This window comes from Dasypus novemcinctus, chromosome 19, assembly GCF_030445035.2.
Source record: "Dasypus novemcinctus isolate mDasNov1 chromosome 19, mDasNov1.1.hap2, whole genome shotgun sequence".
Taxonomy (NCBI): Eukaryota; Metazoa; Chordata; class Mammalia; order Cingulata; family Dasypodidae; genus Dasypus; species Dasypus novemcinctus.
The window spans coordinates 80522167-80542478 of record NC_080691.1 but is presented as its reverse complement, the minus strand read 5'-3'; the positions used below and the strand labels follow the sequence as shown (position 1 = coordinate 80542478).

General features: G+C 62.2%; 2 protein-coding genes across 2 annotated transcripts; one reads left to right on the top strand and one right to left on the bottom strand.

Annotated features, from left to right (window-relative positions):
• The first annotated feature begins 1485 nt into the window (after positions 1-1485).
• Positions 1486-2953, top strand: RPL36 (ribosomal protein L36). The gene is made up of 4 exons (XM_004448315.4): positions 1486-1657; positions 1818-1912; positions 2608-2742; positions 2823-2953. Exons 1-4 carry the CDS (start codon positions 1501-1503, stop codon positions 2910-2912), a joined length of 477 nt encoding a protein of 158 aa, XP_004448372.2. The 5' UTR covers positions 1486-1500; the 3' UTR covers positions 2913-2953.
• A 126-nt stretch (positions 2954-3079) lies between these two features.
• Positions 3080-20307, bottom strand: LONP1 (lon peptidase 1, mitochondrial). The gene is made up of 18 exons (XM_058282018.2): positions 19845-20307; positions 16911-16999; positions 16119-16238; positions 14439-14670; positions 11763-11824; positions 11340-11469; positions 10872-10955; positions 10109-10329; positions 8528-8666; positions 8064-8242; positions 6688-6775; positions 6271-6393; positions 6047-6163; positions 5117-5257; positions 4848-5013; positions 4514-4731; positions 4269-4433; positions 3080-3437 (listed from the first exon to the last, which is right to left on the bottom strand). The coding sequence occupies exons 1-18, from the start codon at positions 20271-20273 to the stop codon at positions 3258-3260; spliced, it is 2883 nt and encodes a 960-aa protein (XP_058138001.1). The 5' UTR covers positions 20274-20307; the 3' UTR covers positions 3080-3257.
• Positions 20308-20312: the final 5 nt, after the last annotated feature.

The window sequence follows — 20312 nt, the reverse complement described above, 5'->3', positions numbered from 1 at the left end:
CAGTAGAGTCAGTCCCCAGGCTTTCCACACGGATATCAAACAGGAGGGGGACTGGTTATACACAAGGGGAGGCAGAGCTTTGCTGAGCCGTGAACGGGGATTTGAGCTGTTAAGAATGACAGTCATAGCAGGTCTAGGCTAAATCCATCCAGTTTCAGCAACTTGAGATATTAAACTTTTTTTTTTTTAATTTTGTTTTATGTAAAGGCATCTCTTCACACCAGGGGTTCTTAAACTTTTCTGTTGCACGCACCTCTTTGCCAGTTAGGTGAAAACCACGGACCCCTTACTAAGTCCACACTGTACTGTGTATTGTTTCCTATCACACCCGCGCCAACACGTCCCCACAGGAATAATGTTTTTTTTTGAATTTCAGCTCAAGCTCATGGGCCCCTTGTTAAGAACCCCTGCTCTACACCCTCCGCAATACTTGGTATTGTCTTTTTTAAATTTTAGCCATTCTAGTGGATGTGTAGTAGTCTCTCATGGTGGCTTTAATTTGCATTTTCCAAATGCCTAATGATATTGAACACTTCTTCATAAGTCTATTAGGCATTCATATGCCTTCTTTGGTGAAATATCTATTCAAATCTCTTGTCCACTTTTTCATTGGCTTATCTTATTATTGAGTTGTAAGAGTTCATTCTATATCCTGAATAAAAATCTTTTATCAGAAAAAAATAATATAAAGGTATCTATATAATTCTTTACTCTTGGTTGCAAAGGCTCAGTACAATGCCCCAATATTTAAGCTATACGAGGTTTTTCTACTACTGCAGTTTGTAGTACTCTGCAGGTAGCTTTGCGCCAACCATAATGTGCTTCTTATTAAGCATCAGACCCTTAGAATTTGACATCCAGGATCTCTTTACAACTTTACAACTTTGAACTTTACAACTGGAAGTTGGTGCTACACGAACCTCGGGGGGGGAGGGGGGGTTAGTCAATGGCAGAAACTACTTCCATGCAGAGAAAGCACTGTAAGAATAAAAACTAGAAAAAATACAATGTTATGAAACGCTAGGTACTATGGGCTGCTCAAAGCTCTGAGCTGGCAGCTGTGAGAAGGGCTAACCCCGAAGAGAGCAGCTCCAAATTGAGAAATAAGCAGAATTGAAAGATAAAAACCAGAATCTTTATCTTCCCCATCACATCATTCAAGGTTATGTAGTGTCCTGCCCGTGTACCACCTAAAATAAGATCAAATGCCACCAGGGGATGCTAGATCATATTGCATTCTTCAGACCTAGCCCAGAACTTGACTCTCTATATATGTCGTTCAATTTTCCCCAAGTCCATTTGGATAGGCACTATTATTGTGCTCATTTTATAACTGGAGAAAATGAGGTTCTGGGAGAGAAGTCGCTGGCGCGGGGGTGGGGGTCAATCAGCAAACGACTAGGTGGGATTCAAACACCCAATATCAAGGCGCAGTTGTGCAGCCACAGCCACGCCCACTGGGCTCGACTCCCGGCCTGGGGCCCGCTGAGGTAAACGCGCATGCTCAGGAGGGGGCGGTGCAGCGACGCCTCCAACCGCCAGGGGGCGAGCGCGCCGTCCTTTCCTCTCTGGCCCGCACTTCCGGCGGAGACTAGATATCCCAGAGTTCCGGGCGGCGCCAGCCCTTCCGCCGCGGGAGCCATTGAAGCGGCAGCAGGTGAGCGGAGCTGTCCGCGGGCGGGATCCGCCGCCATCGGGGTCCCCGGGCTCGCTTCGCGGGTCGGGGGACGTGTGGGTGCGGCGAGCGAGCCTGGGGGGGCCGGGGCGCGGGGACCGGCCCGGGCGTCACTCCATCCCCTCCGCACCCCTGTCCGCAGCCATGGCTCTGCGCTACCCCATGGCCGTGGGCCTCAACAAGGGCCACAAGGTGACCAAGAACGTGAGCAAGCCGAGGCACAGTCGCCGCCGCGGGGTGAGCGCCGGGGCCCGGGGGTCGGGGCGCGCGGGCGGGAGGCTCGGCTGGGGCAGAGCGTCCCGGCGAGCGCGCGGAGCGCAGTCCCGGGCGTGGCGTCTCCAGGGCCCTTGGAAGCCCCGGGGACGCGGGAGGGGCCGGCGGGCCGGCCGGGGGGCGCGGGGACGTGGGGACGCGCTCATGGCCCGCCGGGCCGCGCGACCGAGGCGGAGGCCGAGGGGCGACTTGGGGGGCGGGGCATGGACGCGGGTTTTGACGCCCGAGCAGGAGCTCGCCCACGGGAGGGAAGTGTGGAAAGGAACGAGGTCCGAGCCTTTGAGTGTCAGGCCGAGTTGAGATTCTTCCCTTCCCCCAAGCAGCGCCGACTTCCTTCGTACGGGCCTGTGCCCAGAGGGAGGCGACCCCGGGCCCTGGGAAGTGCCTGTGCGAAGGGGCAGGGGCCGCCGAGGGGCCTGGGGAGGCTTCTCCCAGCCTTGCCTTCCTGCCCCCAAAATAGTTGAGGGCCTGGGCCCTGGCAGGATCCGCGCCTCATCTGTCCCCGCCGCAGCTGAGCGCCGTTCATTCCTTCCGCCCACCCCCCAACCTTGAGTGGTTGGGGGCGCTGTAGCCCCGCTGGAGCCAGGGAAACCGAGGCACAGAAAGGGAGGAGGCCGGGGCGCCAGGCCCGGGCCCTGACGGCCTCCGCTCGCCCGCAGCGCCTCACCAAGCACACCAAGTTCGTGCGGGACATGATCCGGGAGGTGTGCGGCTTCGCCCCCTACGAGCGGCGCGCCATGGAGCTGCTCAAGGTCTCCAAGGACAAGCGGGCGCTCAAGTTCATCAAGAAAAGGGTAGGTGGGCTGCGGCGGCTGCCGGGGGAGGGGGCAGGCCGGGGCAGGGGCCCAGGCTGAGGGTCGTCTGTGCCCGGCAGGTGGGGACACACATCCGGGCTAAGAGGAAGAGAGAGGAGCTGAGCAACGTCCTGGCTGCCATGAGGAAAGCGGCAGCCAAGAAAGACTGAGCCCCCTTTTCTTTGTGAAATAAAAAACTTGGAGGAACGTGGCTCCCGGCTTCTGGTGTGCGCGCTGGGGAGCGGGGAGCGGTCAGTCCCCCTCGGTCCCCACACACCCCCTCCAGGTGCTGCTCTGCTGAGGAGCGGCTGCGGGCACAGACGGACGCAGCCAGCAATACTGCAAATGTCTTTTAATCATAATTAAATAGCTCATGTGATTTCAGCCGTCATCGAGGGTCCCAGGGCCGGGGGCACGGGCTGAGCCTGCTGGTGGCTCAGGACCGGCCCGGGAGCCCCCCCTGCCCCGGCACAGTCCAGCCAGGCCCGTCTGCTGCCGACAGTGCTGGGGGGCTGTCACCGCTCCACGGCCTCTGTGGCCTCTGCCTCCGCGCCCGGGAAGGCGATGGCGAAGACCTCGCGGTAGTGCTCCACGAAGTGCACCTCCAGGCCCTCGCTGATGAAGGCCGCCAGGTCGTGGAAGTCCTTCCTGTTCTCGGCCGGCAAGATGATGCACGTCACGCCCGCACGCTTGGCCTGCGAGGGGGGCCAGGCGCGTCAGGCCCAGGTGCCACAGGAGCCCCTGGGTTGGAGGCACTGGTGCTTCGTTACCGAGACCCCTGGTGCAGGACCCAGGGCGACGCGGGAAGTGGGGCGAGGAGGGGCTGGAGCCTGCAGCCCAAGGGGGCGCCGACTGCTGGAGCTTGTGTGGGGGCTGCCCCACCCCACCTCGGAGGGGGACACTGAGGCCTTGGCTTTGCCCTGCAGCCAGAAGCCAGGCCCCTTCCTGGCCTGCTGCTCCCCAGTGTGCCTCTACGACTCCTGCCACCAGGTGGTGTCGGGAACGTCTAGGAAGTCCCGGAAAGCTTTACACTTAGGGGGTTGGTTCTTTAAAGTGTCAAGACTGAAGAGAAATACTCAAAACGTAGTATCTAAAAACGCAGATTTAAAGTTTTCCAGATAGGATACCCTGCCGGGGCCAAGAGGTGCCTGTGAGCAGCTGTGAGCACCCTAGTTAGGGCGCCCCTCTGCCCACAGCCCTCCAGGACTCCCACCTCCCTCAGCCAGGTCTGCTCTTTATGGTGCCACAGTCATCACAGGGACATGGCACGGGGCCCCGAGAGGGGATGCACCTGCGAGTAGTGCCAGGCTCTGGGATGGGCATGTGGGCCCTCCTGCCAGCCTGGCTCTGGCTGGGTGCGAGCCCAGCGGGGGACATACCCCGGCCTCCTGGGCCACACAGAGTCCCAGTGAGGAGCAGAGAGGCTCTGGGAGGGACTCCTACCGCAGGGGACAGCCGGTCCCGGCCCAGCAGCCTCGGCCACCTCACCCGCCCCGGGACAGGGGGTGCAGGGGGGCTGCGCTCACCGCGATGGTCTTCTCCTTGATGCCGCCCACGGGCAGGATCTTGCCGGTGAGCGAGACCTCACCCGTCATGGCCAGGTCTTGCCGCACGGGCCGGTCCAGGGCCAGGGAGAGCAGCGCCGTGACGATGGTGCAGCCGGCGCTCGGGCCGTCCTTGGGGGTGGCGCCCTGCAGGGAGAGCGGGGCAGGCGGTGGGTGGGGGCAGGGACACGGGGAGCGGCGGGCAGGCCGAGCGGGCGCAGCCCCACCTCGGGCACGTGCAGGTGGAGGTGTGAGGTCACCAGGAAGTGGTTGGCGGGGTCCCGCTGCATCAGGAAGGCCCTGGCGAAGGTGTAGGCGATGCGGGCGCTCTCCTTCATCACATCCCCCAGCTGGCCCGTCACCTCCAGGCTCCCGTCCTTGTCCCCTTGGCTGTCCTGGTCACGGGGCCGCCGGAGCGAGGTCTCAACGAACAGGGTGGAGCCCCCTGCAGAGCGCGAGGTGGGGCCCGTGACTTCCAGGGCCCGCGGCCCCTCGCACAGCACGTGCAGACGCCGGAGCTTGAGCCCTGGCCCCCTGGCGGCGCCCGCCCCGCGCGCTCACCCATGGCGGTCCAGGCCAGCCCCATGACCACGCCCGGCGGCGTCACGTCGTACATGCGCTCCACGGTGAACACGGGCTTCCCCACGAAGTCCTGTAGGTTCTCGGGCGTCACCTCCACCGACTCCAGCTCGCCGCTGACGATCTTGTAGGCCGACTTGCGCAGCACCTGGGGACGGGGCGCAGCGGAGGGCAGACGGGGTGGCAGGGAGGGCAGACGGGGTGGCGGGGAGGGCGGCGCGGGCGGGGCGAGGCTGCGGGCGCCAGCTCACCTTTTCTACCTGCTTCTGCAGGTTGCGGACACCGCTCTCACGGCAGTACTGCTTGATGAGCAGGGTCAGCACAGCTGGCGACAGCTTGGCCTTGTCCTCGCCCAGGCCACATAGGGCGCGCGCCTGAGGCACCAGGTACCGCTGGCGGAAGGAGAGCCGCTGTCAGCTGGGGCGGGGGAAGGAGACTGGTCCCCAAGGCCTCCGGGCCAGGGGCCATCTCGGCCACGGCCCGCCCAGTGGCCCACCCTGCGGCCCAGAGCTGACTGGACGTCAGTGTGGTGGAAGCCATGTCCCCACTGGCGGCTGTGGCCCTACACATGTGGCATTCAGGGAGTGCGGCTCCAAGAGGTGCCGGCTCAGCTGGAGAAGCCGGCTCAGCCTTGGCGGCAGAGCTTCCAGCGGGGGCGTCACCCGCAGCTGCCACCTCCTGCCACATGCCTCCAGGCCGGAGCTCTTGCTGCTTTCCATTCCTTCCTTCCCACGACCAGCTCCCTGCCGCCCTCCAGATGTCACCGTGGATGCGGCTTCCTCCAGGAAGGCTGCTGGCCCTGCGCACACTTGAGGCCCACGTGGTGGCTGCCACGAGGCTGCTGTCCCCAGGTCCCCCAGCGGTGGCTCAATGCTTATGTGCACCGCCAGTCATGAGACGGAGGGTTGTCAAGGCAGGGGAACAGAGCTGCAGCCGGGCAGGCTCCTGCCCTGCTGCTCACCCCAGGCCAGCGCACGTCTGTTGCACGCCGGCCCCACCCTGTAGCGAGTCCACACTCAAGTCCCGGGCAAGGGCCCTAGCACGGTGGCTCTGCCGTCACTGCAGCGCTCAGTGCACATTCTCGCAGGCCCGGCCCCTGCAAGCTTGCGCCTCCTCCCCCACCCCCCGGAGCTCCCTGGCCCAGGGCCACCGCGGGAGAGCGCGGGGCGTGGCAGCCTCACCTCCGCGATGGCGAGCTTCTCCTGTGCCACGTAGCCGGACACGTTGATCATCTCCATGCGGTCCCGCAGCGGCTCGGGGATGGTCTCTGTGACGTTGGCTGTGCAGATGAAAAGCACCTGCGGGAGGTGCACGCGGCTGCTGGGGACAGGCGCCCCGGCCCCCGGCAGCCCCTGGCAGCCCCCCTGCCTCCCCCAGGAGCCCCTCCACCCCGGGCGGGGCGCACCTTGGACAAGTCCACAGGCACGTCCAGGTAGTGGTCCAGGAAGTTGGCGTTCTGCTCGGGGTCCAGCAGCTCAAGCAGCGCTGATGAGGGGTCCCCCTGGTAGCCCCGGCCGATCTTGTCCACCTGGGGCGGCACAAGGCAGGGGTTGGCGCCCGGCCCTGCCCCCCGTGCCCGCCAGGCAGGCTCAGGCGCTGCAGGCCAGGGTCAGGGCGGGGCCCAAGGACTGGAGCGGTGGCCAAGGCCAAGGCCACAGCCCCCAAGGCCAGGCGGTGGGGCAGCCTGAGGGGTGCACCGGGGGCAGGGCTGGAGCCGCGGGACCTTCCCCTTGTCCTCAGGTCGTGACCCGGACTGGCAGGAGCACTGAGCTGGGGGGCTCAAGGACCGTGTGACCCCGAGGCGGAGCCCGCCCCGCCGCACCTCGTCGATGAGGACGAGGGGGTTCTCCGTCTTGGTCTTCTTCAGGCACTGGATGATCTTGCCGGGCATGGCGCCCACGTACGTCCGCCTGCAGAGGGGCACAGCGGGCAGCCCGTCTCACCTGCAGCTGTGAGCACAGCGGCCCCCCTGAGCCCCGGCCCCTGCCCCACCCCGGGGCCGCTGGGGCCTGCGGGGCGCTGCCCCCTGGAGGCTGGAGGCCGCCAGTGGAGCCCAGGGGCTGAGCTCTGCAGGCCCTTTCTGGCCAGTTTCCAGCTGGGGCGAGCCGGGTGACGCTCTCCCCCAGCTCAACAGACAGCGAGGAAAGCTCTGCCCCATCCAGCCCCACCCGCGCCTCCTCCCCACCTAGGGGGAGCAACCAGCCCCCAGCAGGGCTCCCTGCACTGCTGGCCCCACCCTGGGCCCACCCATTCCTCCTGAGCATTTCCCCAGCGCGGAAGTACGAGGCCGCGAGGCCGCGGCTCTGCCGGGGGTGAGCAGCACCCAGCAGGGACCAAACCCGCTCGGTGGGGTGGGCAGACCACGAGCATAACATGGAGAGAGATGGCGAGGCGCAGAGCCCGCCTACGAGCTGGGGACAAGATAAGGAATGGGGACCTGGTGGCCACAGGGGATAGCTGCAACTGAATGGGGCCGGGGTTTCAGGAGCGTCTCGGTGAGGGGCCCTGGGCAGAGCGGGGGAGGACAGCGTCAGGTGGGTGCCTGGGGAAGGGGTGGCCCAGGTGGCGGGTACGGTCCGTGCACAGGCCCTGAGGTGGGCCTGTGCCTGGGATGGTGGAGGAACAGCGAGGAGGCCCCGTGGGGCTGGAGCGGAGGGAGCGAGGGGAGGGGACGGGGCAGGCTGTGCGGGCCTGGCAGGCCGCGGGGAGGACTGGAGCTTTCACCCGGAGGGAGGCTGTGGGCAGAGAAGCCCCAGCTGCCGCATGCAGTCGGACCCTGCCCCCCTGAGCCACTTCCAAGGTCAGAGCCGGCCTGCACTTGAGAAACTCAGCCAAGGTCTCTCCATTGCTCAGCGGGATCCTCTGCCTGCGGCTCCCGTGCAGTCCCCAGCTAAGGACCGGCCCCTCCCGCCCTGCCCATGCCCTCGCCGTTCCTTCCTGAGCACTCCCCGCCTTCCCGCCTCAGCCCCACCTGCTCCTGGGATACCCCCCTCTCCTGGGGGTGGCTTCCCGAGCTGGGACTCTGGTGCTGTCCGCCGTGAACCTGTCCCCAAGCCAGCCCAGAAGCGGCTCCAGGGGCGGACACCCTGAAACGGGCCTGCCCCGGGTGTGGGGTTTGGTCCCCGCAGCTGAAACCGGTATAAAGAGGGCGGGCGGGCAGGGACGCCCGAAGGCCGAGGGAGGTGCCGCCGGGCCCACCTGTGCCCCTTGATCTCGGCCACGTCGGTCATGCCCCCGACGCTGAAGCGGAAGTACTCGCGGTTGAGCGCGCGGGCGATGGAGCGGGCGATGCTGGTCTTGCCCACGCCGGGGGGGCCGTAGAAGCAGAGGATCTTGCCCTGGGTGGAGCCTCGGAGCTGGCTGACGGCGATGAACTCCTGCGGGCGAGGCCGGGCTGCAGGGTGGGCTCCCGGCGCCCACGCCCCGCTGCCTCCTCCCAGACAAGCGGGCACTGCCCCGCGGTCTCCCGCCACCCATCACACCCCACCCTCGCCGCCGCGGCCGCCAGGGGTCCCCTGGCCTGGACCCTGCCAGCCTCTCCCACTTCCCACACGTGCACTGGGCGATCGTGACGGCCTGGCCCCTCGGGGTCCGTCCTGGGTGCAGGGACAAGTGTGCAGGACGAGGGACGTGTGCCCAGGTGGGGGGCAGGGCGGCCTCACCAGGATGCGCTTCTTCACGTCCTCCATCCCATAGTGGTCCTCCTCCAGCACCGCCTGGGCCCGGACCAGGTCCAGGTTCTCGTCGCTGTACTTGCCCCAGGGGATGGACGTCAGCCAGTCCAGGTAGTTGCGGGTGACGCTGCCACAGAGACCAGGGCGAGTGAGCGGGCACAGGCATGGCAGCGTGGCGCGGGGTGTGGATGCGGACGACAGGAAGGGGAGCTCCTCGGGGGCTGGCAGGGGCTCCTTTCAAAGCCACCTTAGCTGTGCCTCAGGGGCCCCCGTGGCCACCCTGGGACGCTGGCGCCACGCCTGTTCCTGGGCCCAGGCACGGGGGCTCAGCGAGGACGGGTGCCGCGCATGGCCTGGCACCCGCTGACTCAGAGCAGAACCCGCCTTGAACTTCTTTCCTGCCCTGCTGCTGCAGGCAAAGGTGAGCACAGTGGGGAAAACCTGGCCCGGGCCACAAGGGGAAACTGAGGCTGCCAGTGCTGCCAAGAGAGCAAGGCTGGGCCGGGGGCACCCTGGAGGAGTCTCGAGCTGGGGGCTGTGCACTCGTAGCAGCAGCCACCCTGGGCGTCACACACCCGCTCTGCTGGGTGGCGCCCAGCCCAGGCGGACCACATCCCGGAGCCCTGAGGGAGGGCCTGGCGGGGTGAGGCTCCCGCGGTGGGGGTGCCTCGGCTACGTCCCTTGCGGGAGATTATTCCTCGATGCTCACAACCCTCTGAGAGAAAGCGGGAGAAGACATGACTCAGGATCAGCGGCCAAAGCCAGAAGAGGCTGGGCGGCGGCGGCATAGGAGGAGCCCCGGGCCCAGGAAGGCGGTGGCCTCTGGAAGCCGGAGCTTTTGGGAGGCGGCGGCCTCTGGAAGCCGGAGCTTTTGGGAGGCGGCGGCCTCTGGAAGCCGGAGCCTCCAGAGGGACCAGTGAGAGAACGAGCTGTTCTGAGCCAAGTCCCTGCCGTGGACAACGGGCCTGCCACGGGTGTAGGCGGCAGGAGACCTGCCCGCCCTCGACGTCGAGCCTGGCCGCCTGCGGGGTCTCATCTCCTGGTGTGGCGAGGAGCTCCACTCGGGCGTCACCCGGACACGGAGCTGCGGGGTCCCGGGGGAACCCGGGCGGCAATCCCAGCTCACGGCGTGGGCTCGGGCCAGGCAGGCCACAAGAAGACGGGGCGTGTGGGGGCTGGCTCTGAGCCCGAGAGGGAGCGCAGGGACTGAGAGCAGGCAGGGCCTTGGGCCAGTGGCTCTGGGAGCCCCCCGGCCTGGCAGGCGGCGCCGGCCTAGCGTGACACGGCTACGTCCAGCCCCTTTGCCACCACTCCCAGGCCCGAGGCCCAGGACTTAACGCCACTGAACCTCCATTTTCTCCTTGTAAAATGGAGGCGACACCTGGGGGCAACGCAAGGACCAAAGCGCCCCGAGCCCTAGAGATGACAGTGCGCCCACAGGACACCCCCTCGTGGCACCCCCTCGCGGCTCCCCCGCTCGGCGCCCCACACCGCACCAGGCCTGCTGCCGCCCCAGGGCTGCGGAGGGGTCACCCGGGGCAGAGCGTGGGGCCGAGCGCCGGCACGCACTTGAACTCCGAGGAGTGGTTGTCCAGCAGGCCCAGCTTGCTCAGCTCCTCGTCCACGACGTCCATGACGTGCTTGGGGACCGCGAGCTCCTTCAGGCGCTCCCGGAACTTCTCCTCGATGGCGTCCTTGTCCTCCTTCTCCAGGCCCAGCTCCTTCTTGATGATCTTCAGCTGCTCCTGCAGGAGGTACTTGCGGTGCGTCTGCTTGATCTTCTCCTCCACCTACGGGCGCCGAGAGGGGGCCGTTCAGGCGGGGGTAGGAGGGCGGACGTGGCGGGTGCTCGCGCGGGACGGGGCGGCCCACAGGCGCGGTCCCCATCGCCAGGGCTCGCACCGAGCAGGGGCAGAGCGCCCAGTCCACGGACCCTTCCGGTTCTAACCCACTGTCTCCCAGAGCGGGGACTTGGGAAAGGTGACTCTGTATCAACGAGTAACGCCGAACCCCCCGGGGAGGAAGTTCTCAGCTTTTTGATTCTGATTATGGTGATAGACAGTGCCAAGGGTTTGCCAAACATTGGGAAGGTGGGCCTCTAACGGGTGGGAGACAGAGTCTCGCCCTTTCCTGGGTGGGCTTCCGACTTCCAGCACTGCCTCAGGACTAGGAAGGCAGAGAAGCCCCCCCCCCAGCTAAGGCAGGACGGTCCCGGGAGCGCGCCACTCGCAACCCGCTTAACGCCAAGTTCCGCGGCTCACAACAACCGGCTCCACTCAGCCCCTGGCGGGCGCGGTGCCACGCGCCAGCGACCCCTCCCGCTCCCGCTCACCTCCCGCCCCAGGCGCTGCTGCAGCTTGCTCAGCTCAAACTCCTTCTTGAGGAGGGAGAGGGCCTTGTACAGCCGCTTGGGGATCTGCCGAGAAAGGGGGGTCAGAAGCCGGCGTCCGTCTCTGCTGCGGGAGGGGGAAGCGGGCGCCCGGCGAGCTGCCGCTGGGATGTGGGCGTCGGGCAGAGGCTCGGGCAGCCCCGCCTGGTGAGATGAAAGCCCGGCTCCAGGGCTGTGCCGGGCTGCACCGCAGGCCCAGCGGCCGTGTGGACCCTCCAACCCGGGGGAGCCCCGTGAATAAAAGACGGAGCCCCCGCGGCGGGATACTCTGCAGCTGCTCAAAGGGACAGGAAGATGGCCACGGACTGCTGGCCACATGGGGATGCGATGTCATCTTGGGCTGGAGCTGGGCAGGCGCCCAGGCATGCCCAGCCCAGGGCGGCTCTGGGGGCCAGAGCTGCCCGCACTCACGTTGGTCTCCTCCAGGACGTCCTGCAGCTCGTGCGACTCGGCCCCGGTCAGTGCGGCCCCCATGTCGCTGAGGTAGATGGGGTTGTCCACCACCCGCTGGCCCGCCTGCATCATCTGCAGCACCGACTCTCTGCGAGGGACGGAGGGACGCTGGTGCGCAGGGGTCACAGAGACCGCCACGGCACCAGATCTTCCCGGGCCCTCGGTCTCCTTTTCCCCCTCAGCAGCCTTGGCCTTGGGATGGGGGGGACACAAGTTCCCTCTGGCAGCCACTTGGCGACTCCCCTCCCCTTGCCGGGGAGGCTTCTGGCTGAATCCAGGCCCTTAGAAGGGGGAGGAGGGGCAAGGAAAGACCCTGGGCCAGGCGAGCCGTCCCCGGGGCCTCCCCTCCTGGCCCGCCCGGAGGCCCGGCCCGAGACCCACCTGTAGAGAGGGTTCAGGGCGATGATGTCCCGGATGGTCTTCACGATCTCGGCGGTGAGGGCCTGGCGGGGAGGGGGCCGGTGGGTCAGGGGGCCCTGCACCTGCCCGCCTAGCCCTGGAAGGCCTCGGGACCCGAGAGGTCAGCCCGAGTTCACCAGGCCCGAGGGCGTAAAACTAAAGCCAAGCTGCCTCCTCGGACCACTCTCACTTAGCCTTGACCTTCGGAAGAGCCACTGGGGAAAGTGGACGGACGGGGCTCTTTGTTCCCGCCCGTCAAGCCCTCTCCTCACAGGCGACACAGCCCCTCCTCGCCCCCAGGCGGGGCGCATCCAGGCCACGGCTCCCTCCTTCTCCATCACCAGTGCTTCCAGCCCGTCCCCGCCCAGAACCCCCACCCAGACCCCCCTCGGCACGGGGCGCCCCCTCTGCTGTGGACGCCGTGGCGAGACTGGTTTTCTGTCACACCTTCCTTGCAGGAGTTAACGCAGCTAATGCTCCCGGCGGGATCACTGGACGAAGCGCTCGGCATAAAAACCTGCAGCTGTTTTGTGTCCAAGAGGCCACAGTCTATCCCAGAAGCCCGCTGGTGGGCAAGAAGTGGCCACTCCCAGGGCTGTTTTTAACGTGCAATTACCTCCCTGGCCTCTAATTATTGGCTTGAGCCTGATCTGTTCGGGAAGGCCTTGGTAGGGCGGCTGGAGGGCCACCGCACTTGCGTTAACAAGACCAGCGCCCTCTCCTAGGTGCTTCTCAGTTTTTTAAACACGGCATCTGGAAGCTCAGCCGCATGTCGTTACCCCCACACTTGACTCTCCTGAGAAACTCCTGAGGCCACAAGCGGCAGGCAGCTATCCCAGTTTAAACTTAAATAAGGGGCGCCACACGGCGCAGGCTGCCGAGCGCCTGCCTCCCACACGGGAGGGTCCCGGGTTCCGTTCCCAGTCCCCATGAGAACAAAGAGAAAACAACAAGCAAACATGAAAAAAACCAATCCAGGGAAGCAAGTGTGGCTCAGGTGACTGCGCTCCTGCCTACCACACGGGCGGTCCCAGGTTTGGTTCCCAGGGCCTCCTGGAGAAGGTGAGCAAGAGAGTGAGCTGGTGTGGCGGGCAGGCGCAGCGAGCTGATGCAACAACGTGACACAACATGGAGACACAAAAAGGAAAAACAATGACAGACGCAACACAGCAGGGAGCTGAGGTGGCTCAAGCGAGTGAGCGCCTCGCTTCCACACGGGAGGTCCCAGGTTCAGTTCCCAGTGCCTCCTCAAGAGAAGACAAGCAGACACAGAGAGCACACAGCGGACAGACACAAGAGAGCAGACAGCAAGCACAGACAACAAGAGTGGGGGAGATAAATAAAAAAAAATAAAGTAAAAAAAGCAACAACTCGGGAGCCAACGTGGCTCAGTGGTTGAGCGCTGGCTTTCCACATGAGGTCCAGGCCCTGGTACCTCAAAAAAAGTCAGGTGAAAAGCCAGCATTCCCATACTTAGTGACACTGGTCACATCACAGGTGCTTCCCAGCCACCCGGGGCTGGTGGTGCAGAGTTCTAGAACACACCCACCACTGAGGAACGTTCTGCTGGACAGCGCTGCTCTCATGGGCCCCCGTACAGCTCCACACGCGTGTCCGTTCCCCACGCCACAGCAAGCCCGGCCAAGCCCTTTCTGACACCCGCCACCTGCCCTTCTTCCCGGCAAGCGCTGGGGCAGCCTCCGTCTCCTTCTCCACGCAGTACGCCAGCCAGGCCACTGCCCCCAAACGATCAGCTGCTCGGGGCTTGTGTTCTCCATCGGGGAGGAGGTGCCAGCGACAACGGGAAATCCCAAAAGGAGCCAGCACGTGCCAGGTCTTCGATCAGCTCTGGTTTTCTTCTTTGTCCCTAGCTGAAGAGGGCAGGCCACCCTGCCTGTCACGTGCACCGCAGAGAGAGGGTGGAAGGGCCCTCGCTGCTTGCCACCATGGCTGCCAAAGGCCGCTCCTTGCCCGGCGGGCAGCCACAGGTCACAGCGAACGTTCCCGGCTCCCTATTTCCTTCCCAGCTCTCCGGGTTTGGGTGGGAAGAGGCCGGTGTGGTGTGATCGGCTGTGGAGGCCTCTGCACAGTGGACACGGGCTTGAGCTGAACCGGAGTTCAAATCCTGCCTCCTCAAAGCGTGTGGTAAAGCCAGCTGCTTCCAGATTAGCGAAAAAAGGTGAGAGAGCGGCAGCTGGGCTGGCAGCTCCTCCAGGTCACAGGCCCAGAGCGGAAAGACGCTCGGCGCCTAGCTCCGTTTTGCTTGCTGCTGCTAACCATCCCGCGGCGCGAAGTTTCTCCGGGGCTTGATTTAAAGCAGGGTTTCAAAGCTTTTATAACCAAGCTCTGTTTAGCCACGATGATTTTGTTCAATTTTCCCTTCTGTATTATAAATTGTAAATGTATTTTTTCCCCTTTCCAATAATAAAACTTTGATTGAAAAAACACAAAACCCTGCCTCCTCCACGAGCGGCAGGCGCCTTTACCCCGACTCCGGCTTCCTTAAAGGCGGGTCAGGAGGAGAGCAAGTGCTAGGACGCTCAGCTCTCACCCAGCCTGGGGCTCGGGGCGGGGGAGGGGGCGAGGGGCCCCCAACAGGTCCCTGGCGCCATCCAGGGGCGCCCCCGGGACGTGGGCACGACGGCTGCCCGGACTTGCCTTCACTTCCTCGGTGACCTGGAAGTCCTCGTGCGCGACGTTCTCGACCTCCACCATAAGCACCTCGCCGGCGGGCGCCGTGGCGGGCTCCAGCACCAGCTCCGCCTGGCCCTTGGCGCCCAGCTCCTCCTCTGCCTCCTTCTTCCCGCGCTTCGGCTTCCTGCGGGCCTTCTGCTTGCTTTCCGCCTCCGGCTCCTCCGGCTCCACCTCCAGCTGCCGGCTGATGTGGATCCTGGGGACGGGAACAAGGTCGGGGGAGGCCTGGGATCTCCCCACTCCTGACGACCAAGCCACCCAGGTGACACGAAAGGCCAGGGCGTGGCCTTCTCAGGACCTCAAGACCAGGGTCCCCTCCTCGTCCCGCGGACACCAGCCAGCCCCGCGCATTCCACTTCCCAGGCGGAGCGCTCCCACGCGACCCCGCCGTGGTCCGTGAACGTGGCAGGCCCAGCCAGTGAAACGGCGGCTCAGGGCGTGGCTCCGGGGCCCCTGTCCCCAGCGGCGAAACCCCAGCCAGGCCAGGCCCATCCTGGGGACCCTGCCCTGTTCCTCCTCGATTTAGCTCAACGCACAGCAGCTCCTTTTGCAAAGCTCAGGTCTTGATCCAAGTCCTGACCGCTTCGTGCCAAGCAGCTGGTTCGCCAGGCCACCCCCCTCCTCCAGCACCCTGCCCAGCTTCTCCACCCCCAGCAGAGCATCCACCCCTGCCTGAAACCAGCCTCCGTCTGTCTGCATGCTCGAGTTCTCCCTGCTTGGGGAAGGGGCCCTCCGAGGGCAGGCCCCTGGCCTGGGTCCCTGCCCGACACCCTGGACCTGGCAGGCACCAGGCTCTCTAGCACACGCTGACTGAAGCTCTGAGCCCTCAACGCCCTCACGTGGAGGTGGCAAAGGTCCCTTCCCGAGAGGGCCGGCCTGGAGCTGCCCTGGGCACTGGCTCGACAGTATTCCAGGTGTACAGAGAAGACGGGGTGGGGTGGGTCCAGGACGGGCCCAAGCAGGCCTCGGAAGCTGAAAGGACCCATCCTGGAAGGTGCCTTGGGGAACTCGGGGCACAGCAGCCGCCGGTTTCTATTCATTTCCCTTGCATCTTACTCTCCTCCCTTGGGCCCACGAATCCTTGTAGGTGACAGAGAAGCCTCTTCTTTTCTCTAAAGCAGCTGAGGACGGGTGTGGCGGCTGGGTCCACTGGGGAAAACAGCAGAACTTTTCCCAGAATTAGTGTGTGGCCTACACCCATTTGCCCTAAGATCCGGGGGGATCACAAGGAAAAGGCTCTGTGAGCACTGAAGGATGGAAGCTGCTAGAGTCAACAAACTCCAGTAACTGTCTTCCGAGAGAGGCTTTCCAGAACCTTCACGACACTTATGGCTTGACTCTCTGAAAAGCTTCCCACATGCCTTTGGCCACGTCACTCTTGTGAGAAGCAAGGCCGGCGTTCTTTGGAACATGCTTGGTGAAGCGTGCCCGTTGGTCTGTCGAGACCTAATTCATCTAACCGCCTGTACAGGGCTGATGAAAGCGGCAGGCCCAGCAGTGGGAGGGGGCAGAGAGACCACGTCCTTGCGAAGAAACACGCCTGCCCAGCTGTGTGGCCAGAGGGACAGGCCCCGGGTGGGGGGAAGCCCCGGGGTTCTGCAGGGCCCCACCCTCCCCCGTGCTCTGGCCTCCGGGGGCACTGACCTTCTGTGTCCCATGACGATCATGCGCAGCTTGTCCCCGAGGTCCTGCATCTCATGGATCTGGACGAACGTCCCCGTGTGGTAGATCTCGTCCAGGCTTTCCACCACGTCGGACTCGTTGCTGGGGGTGGGGAGAGGAACACAAAGAGCCGTGGGTACCTGTACATGGATTCTCGTTTGGATGTCTGGGGCAGAGAGGGAGGAGGGAAGGAAAAGAAACGAGCCCTTCCTGGCTCCCACAGAACACTGAACGTGAACCCTTCTGCTCCCAGGGGTGCTGGGGAGACTCGTGTATCCGCCACCTTGTGGGGTCCCCGGCAGTAGCAGCACACAGGCAAGTATCTCCTGGCTGAGTTAGAGAGGCAGGGCTGGGGGCGGGGGTTTGGACTAGCTCCCACACCCTCCCATTACAGAGCCTGCTTAGAATGCATCTTCTAACTTGGAAGTGGAACTAAATTCTACCAGGGGTCAAGGTGAGTGGATGTGGAGACACGATACCCAGCAGGCTTTAGCTCTGCAGCGGCCCTGCCGGAGTATTTTACAACCAAGGGTTCCCAAGGTTAAATACCACCTCCCAACCCAGGTCTGGACAACACGTGAAGACACGTGCTGCGAGCCGAACCTCAGCCCCAACCGAAAAGGTGTGCTTGGCTCTTGGCCTTGTCCCAGCGGCTCTGCTTGGTTCTTTTAGGTCAAGAATCGGAGCCCAAAGCTATTCTAATGGAGCAGGATTTTGAGAGCACTACACTCCAAGGTGACTTCACTGAAAAAGTGATGGAAAAGTGCCACTTACTTGTCATCTCGCTTTAGGAAGACACCGGCATACGGCTGGGCAAGACGGACTTTCCTTCTTAACAGCTCAACCAACTTCTTATTTTTAACCTGGCATGACAGGGACCCCAGAATGAAATGCAGGGTACGTTTTCTAGCTGACAATTTGATGGCAGCGCTAGCATTTTTTTAATCGTCATCTATGAGGGCGTGCTAATCTGACCAGGACACCAAGTGACACTGGCCAGGAACCTTGGCCCAAACAAGTTCAGGGATGACAGTGTGGAAAACAGAGAGGGGTAGTGCTGAGTAGCTACACTGCTGTAAGTTTCTTTAAAAAAATGTAGATGACTGGCCTGAACTGAGAGACTGATTTCACAACCAGTGAAAAATTTCCTGGCTTAACAAATTCATTCTGTGGTTGAGAAAAATGCCTTGGCTTAAAAATCTAATTCATTCTGCCTTTTATTCATGCCAGAAGGACAGTCTGAAATGTGCATAATTCAAATGTGGCCCTCCCCACAGGCTAATTTCCTCTGATTTTCACTGAAAATATATCACCATGTCTGTTCCCTCCGCATCAAAGATCAAAACCCCAGGGGAGACAGAACATTCTGGAAATCATCCACAGGTGGAGCGCAACAAGGTCTTGTGGGAAATCCCTGCTGGGGGGTGGGTGGGTGGGTGAGGCAAGAAATGCTGATGTCCTCAGGGCTCACCTGATTTCTCTCAAGCCCGTTAACTCTCAGGTGAGGGTGAGGCTGCGGCCAGGCTCAAGTGACTCACACCTAAGCATCCATCAGAATGACTTGGAGGACTTACAGATTCCTGGGTCCCCTACACCCCCTGGGAATTTCTGATTCAACAGGTCTGCGGCTGGGCCTGAGAACGTGCCTTTCTAGCTGGCTTCCAGGTGAGGCAGCTGCTGCCGGTCCAGGAAACACACACCCTCAGAAACACTGTTTCGACCTCCAGCAGGGGTTCTCCACTTGTGGGCTGCGAATTCCTGACTCTATACATGCTTTTTTCCCAGAAGGGGGCGGTCCATAACACTTGTCCAAAATTAAGAACCACTGGTCTGAACCCAGAGGCGACTAATAAGGAAAGAAGCTACCAACTCAAGTGGCCACATGGTGTCAACTATGAAATCCAGTCAGTGGAGCTTTGCTAACAGGTTCAGAAGCATCCATCAGGCCCCAGGGAAGTCATCCCCCCCCCTTTTCTCTTCCACTCAAAGAGCTGACTGCTGCATCCTTTGCCATCCTTTCCCTCCCCCAGCAGGATTCTTTTTCATTATTTGCAAAGTGATGGGATCAGAAATATAGTGTGTACCACAGGCCAGTGCTCCGAAGTGACTCATTTCCTGCATGATTCACGTTTCTGCTTGGGCCTTGGGGGCACGGGGGTATCTGTGACCTGACAGGGCTGAGGGGACTAATCCTTGTGCCAGAAGCCTGGAGGGTGGTGCCAAGGGTGTGAAAGAGGTCTCCAGGGCAGTAGAAAATAGTGGCGGTGACCTTTGATTCTTGAGGTTTATGACTTGGGCCCCATGGTTCTAAAATACTTCACACACAAGACCTCTTTCAACAACAACTTCAAGAGACAAGGTGCTGTTTATTATTTCTATTTTGTAGATGATGAAAATCGGCGGTCCAGAGAAATAGCTTTCCTGAGGTTACAGAACTCGGAGGGAGAGCTGGAATGCAAGCCCACCGGGACTGGGGCCTCTCCTAGCATCCACTCTTCCTCGTCAAGGACGGGCCTTGGAAGGGCAGTTCCACGTGCCATTAGTGATGCCAGAGGGAAAGTGGAGGGCTCCTCTCACTTCCTTCCCCACTGGCTGGCTGCTGCCCCTCTGTATGCTCTTTCCCCTTTCCCGGGGATCCTTGATATTTATTTAGCAGAGTCTGGAGTGTGAGAGAAGAGGCTGGAGAAGCTGACTCACTATCTGACCTTGTTTATACAGTTAACAGATAACCCTTCTTCATGGGCTCCAGTTTCCACATCACTTAAGGGGGGAAACAAACAAAGAGAGGGGGATGGGGTAGGAGTGAAATGGAAAGGCATCTGGGCCTTTCCTATCCTTAAAGCACAAGTTCCTCCCACTCAGGCTGCTTTCTCTTTATTACATCATCCTGTTTCTTTCTTTATGGCTGAAGCTGAAATGATCTTATTTGCTCTCTCTCCCACCAGAAGCAAGTTCTTTAGGTCCACGGACTGTGTTTTGACTAGTTCACTGATGTACTCCTGGTGCCTGCTACATGGTAGGAAGTCAAGAAAAGTCTACTTAATGAACAAACTGTTTTTGTATCCCTCTGAGAACATTCTCCTCGGAAGCCCTCTTCTAAGCCCCCTGTATCATTCTTGTCTTATGATTTCCCATGGTACTTACTGCCTTCTAACACATAATTACTAATCTTGTTTATTGACTCTCTCACACCAGAATGTAAACACCAAATCAGAAATTTTTGTCTGTCTAGTTCACTCCCTGTATGCCCAACACCTTACAACACGACAAGCATTCAACAGTTTAGAGAATGAATGAATGAATGAAGTCTGATTCCCAATGGCTTTGTAACCACACAGCAGACAGCCTGGGCAGAATATACTGCCCAAACAACATTTACCAACGTCCAGAAAAAGGTAACTGAGTCCTAATACTGCTCTGGTCCCTCCCTGCCCCGATTTCTATGACCGGAACTTTAAGTGGTCAGACAGCCCGAAGTCTATTGGGTTCACCCCCCTCTCAAATGAGACCCTAAAGAACCCGCAAGGGGGTAAAGATTTGGCTCAAGGTCACCGGGCGAGTGGGGAGCACGCAGGGTACTTGAACTCCAACCTTTGAGAAACTGTGTCTGAAAAAGTTGCAAGGCGTGAGGGCGCAAAAAGACCCCTCGCGCCAACCCGCTGCTCGCAGAGGTAGGGAAACTGAGGCCGAGGCGGGAGCTCTCATTACCTCGATAATCTTGATGAAGCGCGGGAAGACCGGGTTGCGGGTGACGGCGATGAGCGGCAAGTGCGGGAACACGTCCGGGATCATCATGGGCGTGAGCGCCGTTATGACGGGGCCCTCCCCGCCGCCAGTGCTGCCTCCCGCACTCCCGGCCCCATCCTCCGCGCCACCCTCGGGGGCGTCCTCGCCCCCCGCGAGAGCGCCGCCGCCGCGGTTGCCCGCTTCCCACAGTCCACGCCACTGGCCCGCGATGGCGGGGCCTTGGCCCCACGGCGCCCAGGGAGGGGACGCATCGCAGGCCCGCCGGCCTCTGGCGAGCCAGGCTCCGGCAGCAGTGGCGACTCGCCCTCCGGCGACGGCCAACAGTGGCCGCCGCAGCGCCCACCTCCGCGCCGCGCCCCACAGCCTCACGTAACCTGTGCCCGCCGCCATGGCCCGGCCATCCTGGCGGCGCGCGCAACTTGCGTCATT

Coding starts and splice junctions, on each gene's coding strand:
- RPL36 (XM_004448315.4), top strand. CDS start 1,501: ATGCTCAGGAGGGGGCGGTGCAGCGACGCCTCCAACCGCCAGGGGGCG. Junction 1,913..2,607: donor GGCACAGTCGCCGCCGCGGG/GTGAGCGCCGGG, acceptor GCTCGCCCGCAG/CGCCTCACCAAGCACACCAA. Junction 2,743..2,822: donor TCAAGTTCATCAAGAAAAGG/GTAGGTGGGCTG, acceptor TGTGCCCGGCAG/GTGGGGACACACATCCGGGC.
- LONP1 (XM_058282018.2), bottom strand. CDS start 20,273: ATGGCGGCGGGCACAGGTTACGTGAGGCTGTGGGGCGCGGCGCGGAGG. Junction 10,956..11,339: donor ACGTCCTGGAGGAGACCAAC/GTGAGTGCGGGC, acceptor CTTTCTCGGCAG/ATCCCCAAGCGGCTGTACAA. Junction 10,330..10,871: donor AGCAGCGCCTGGGGCGGGAG/GTGAGCGGGAGC, acceptor CGGCGCCCGTAG/GTGGAGGAGAAGATCAAGCA.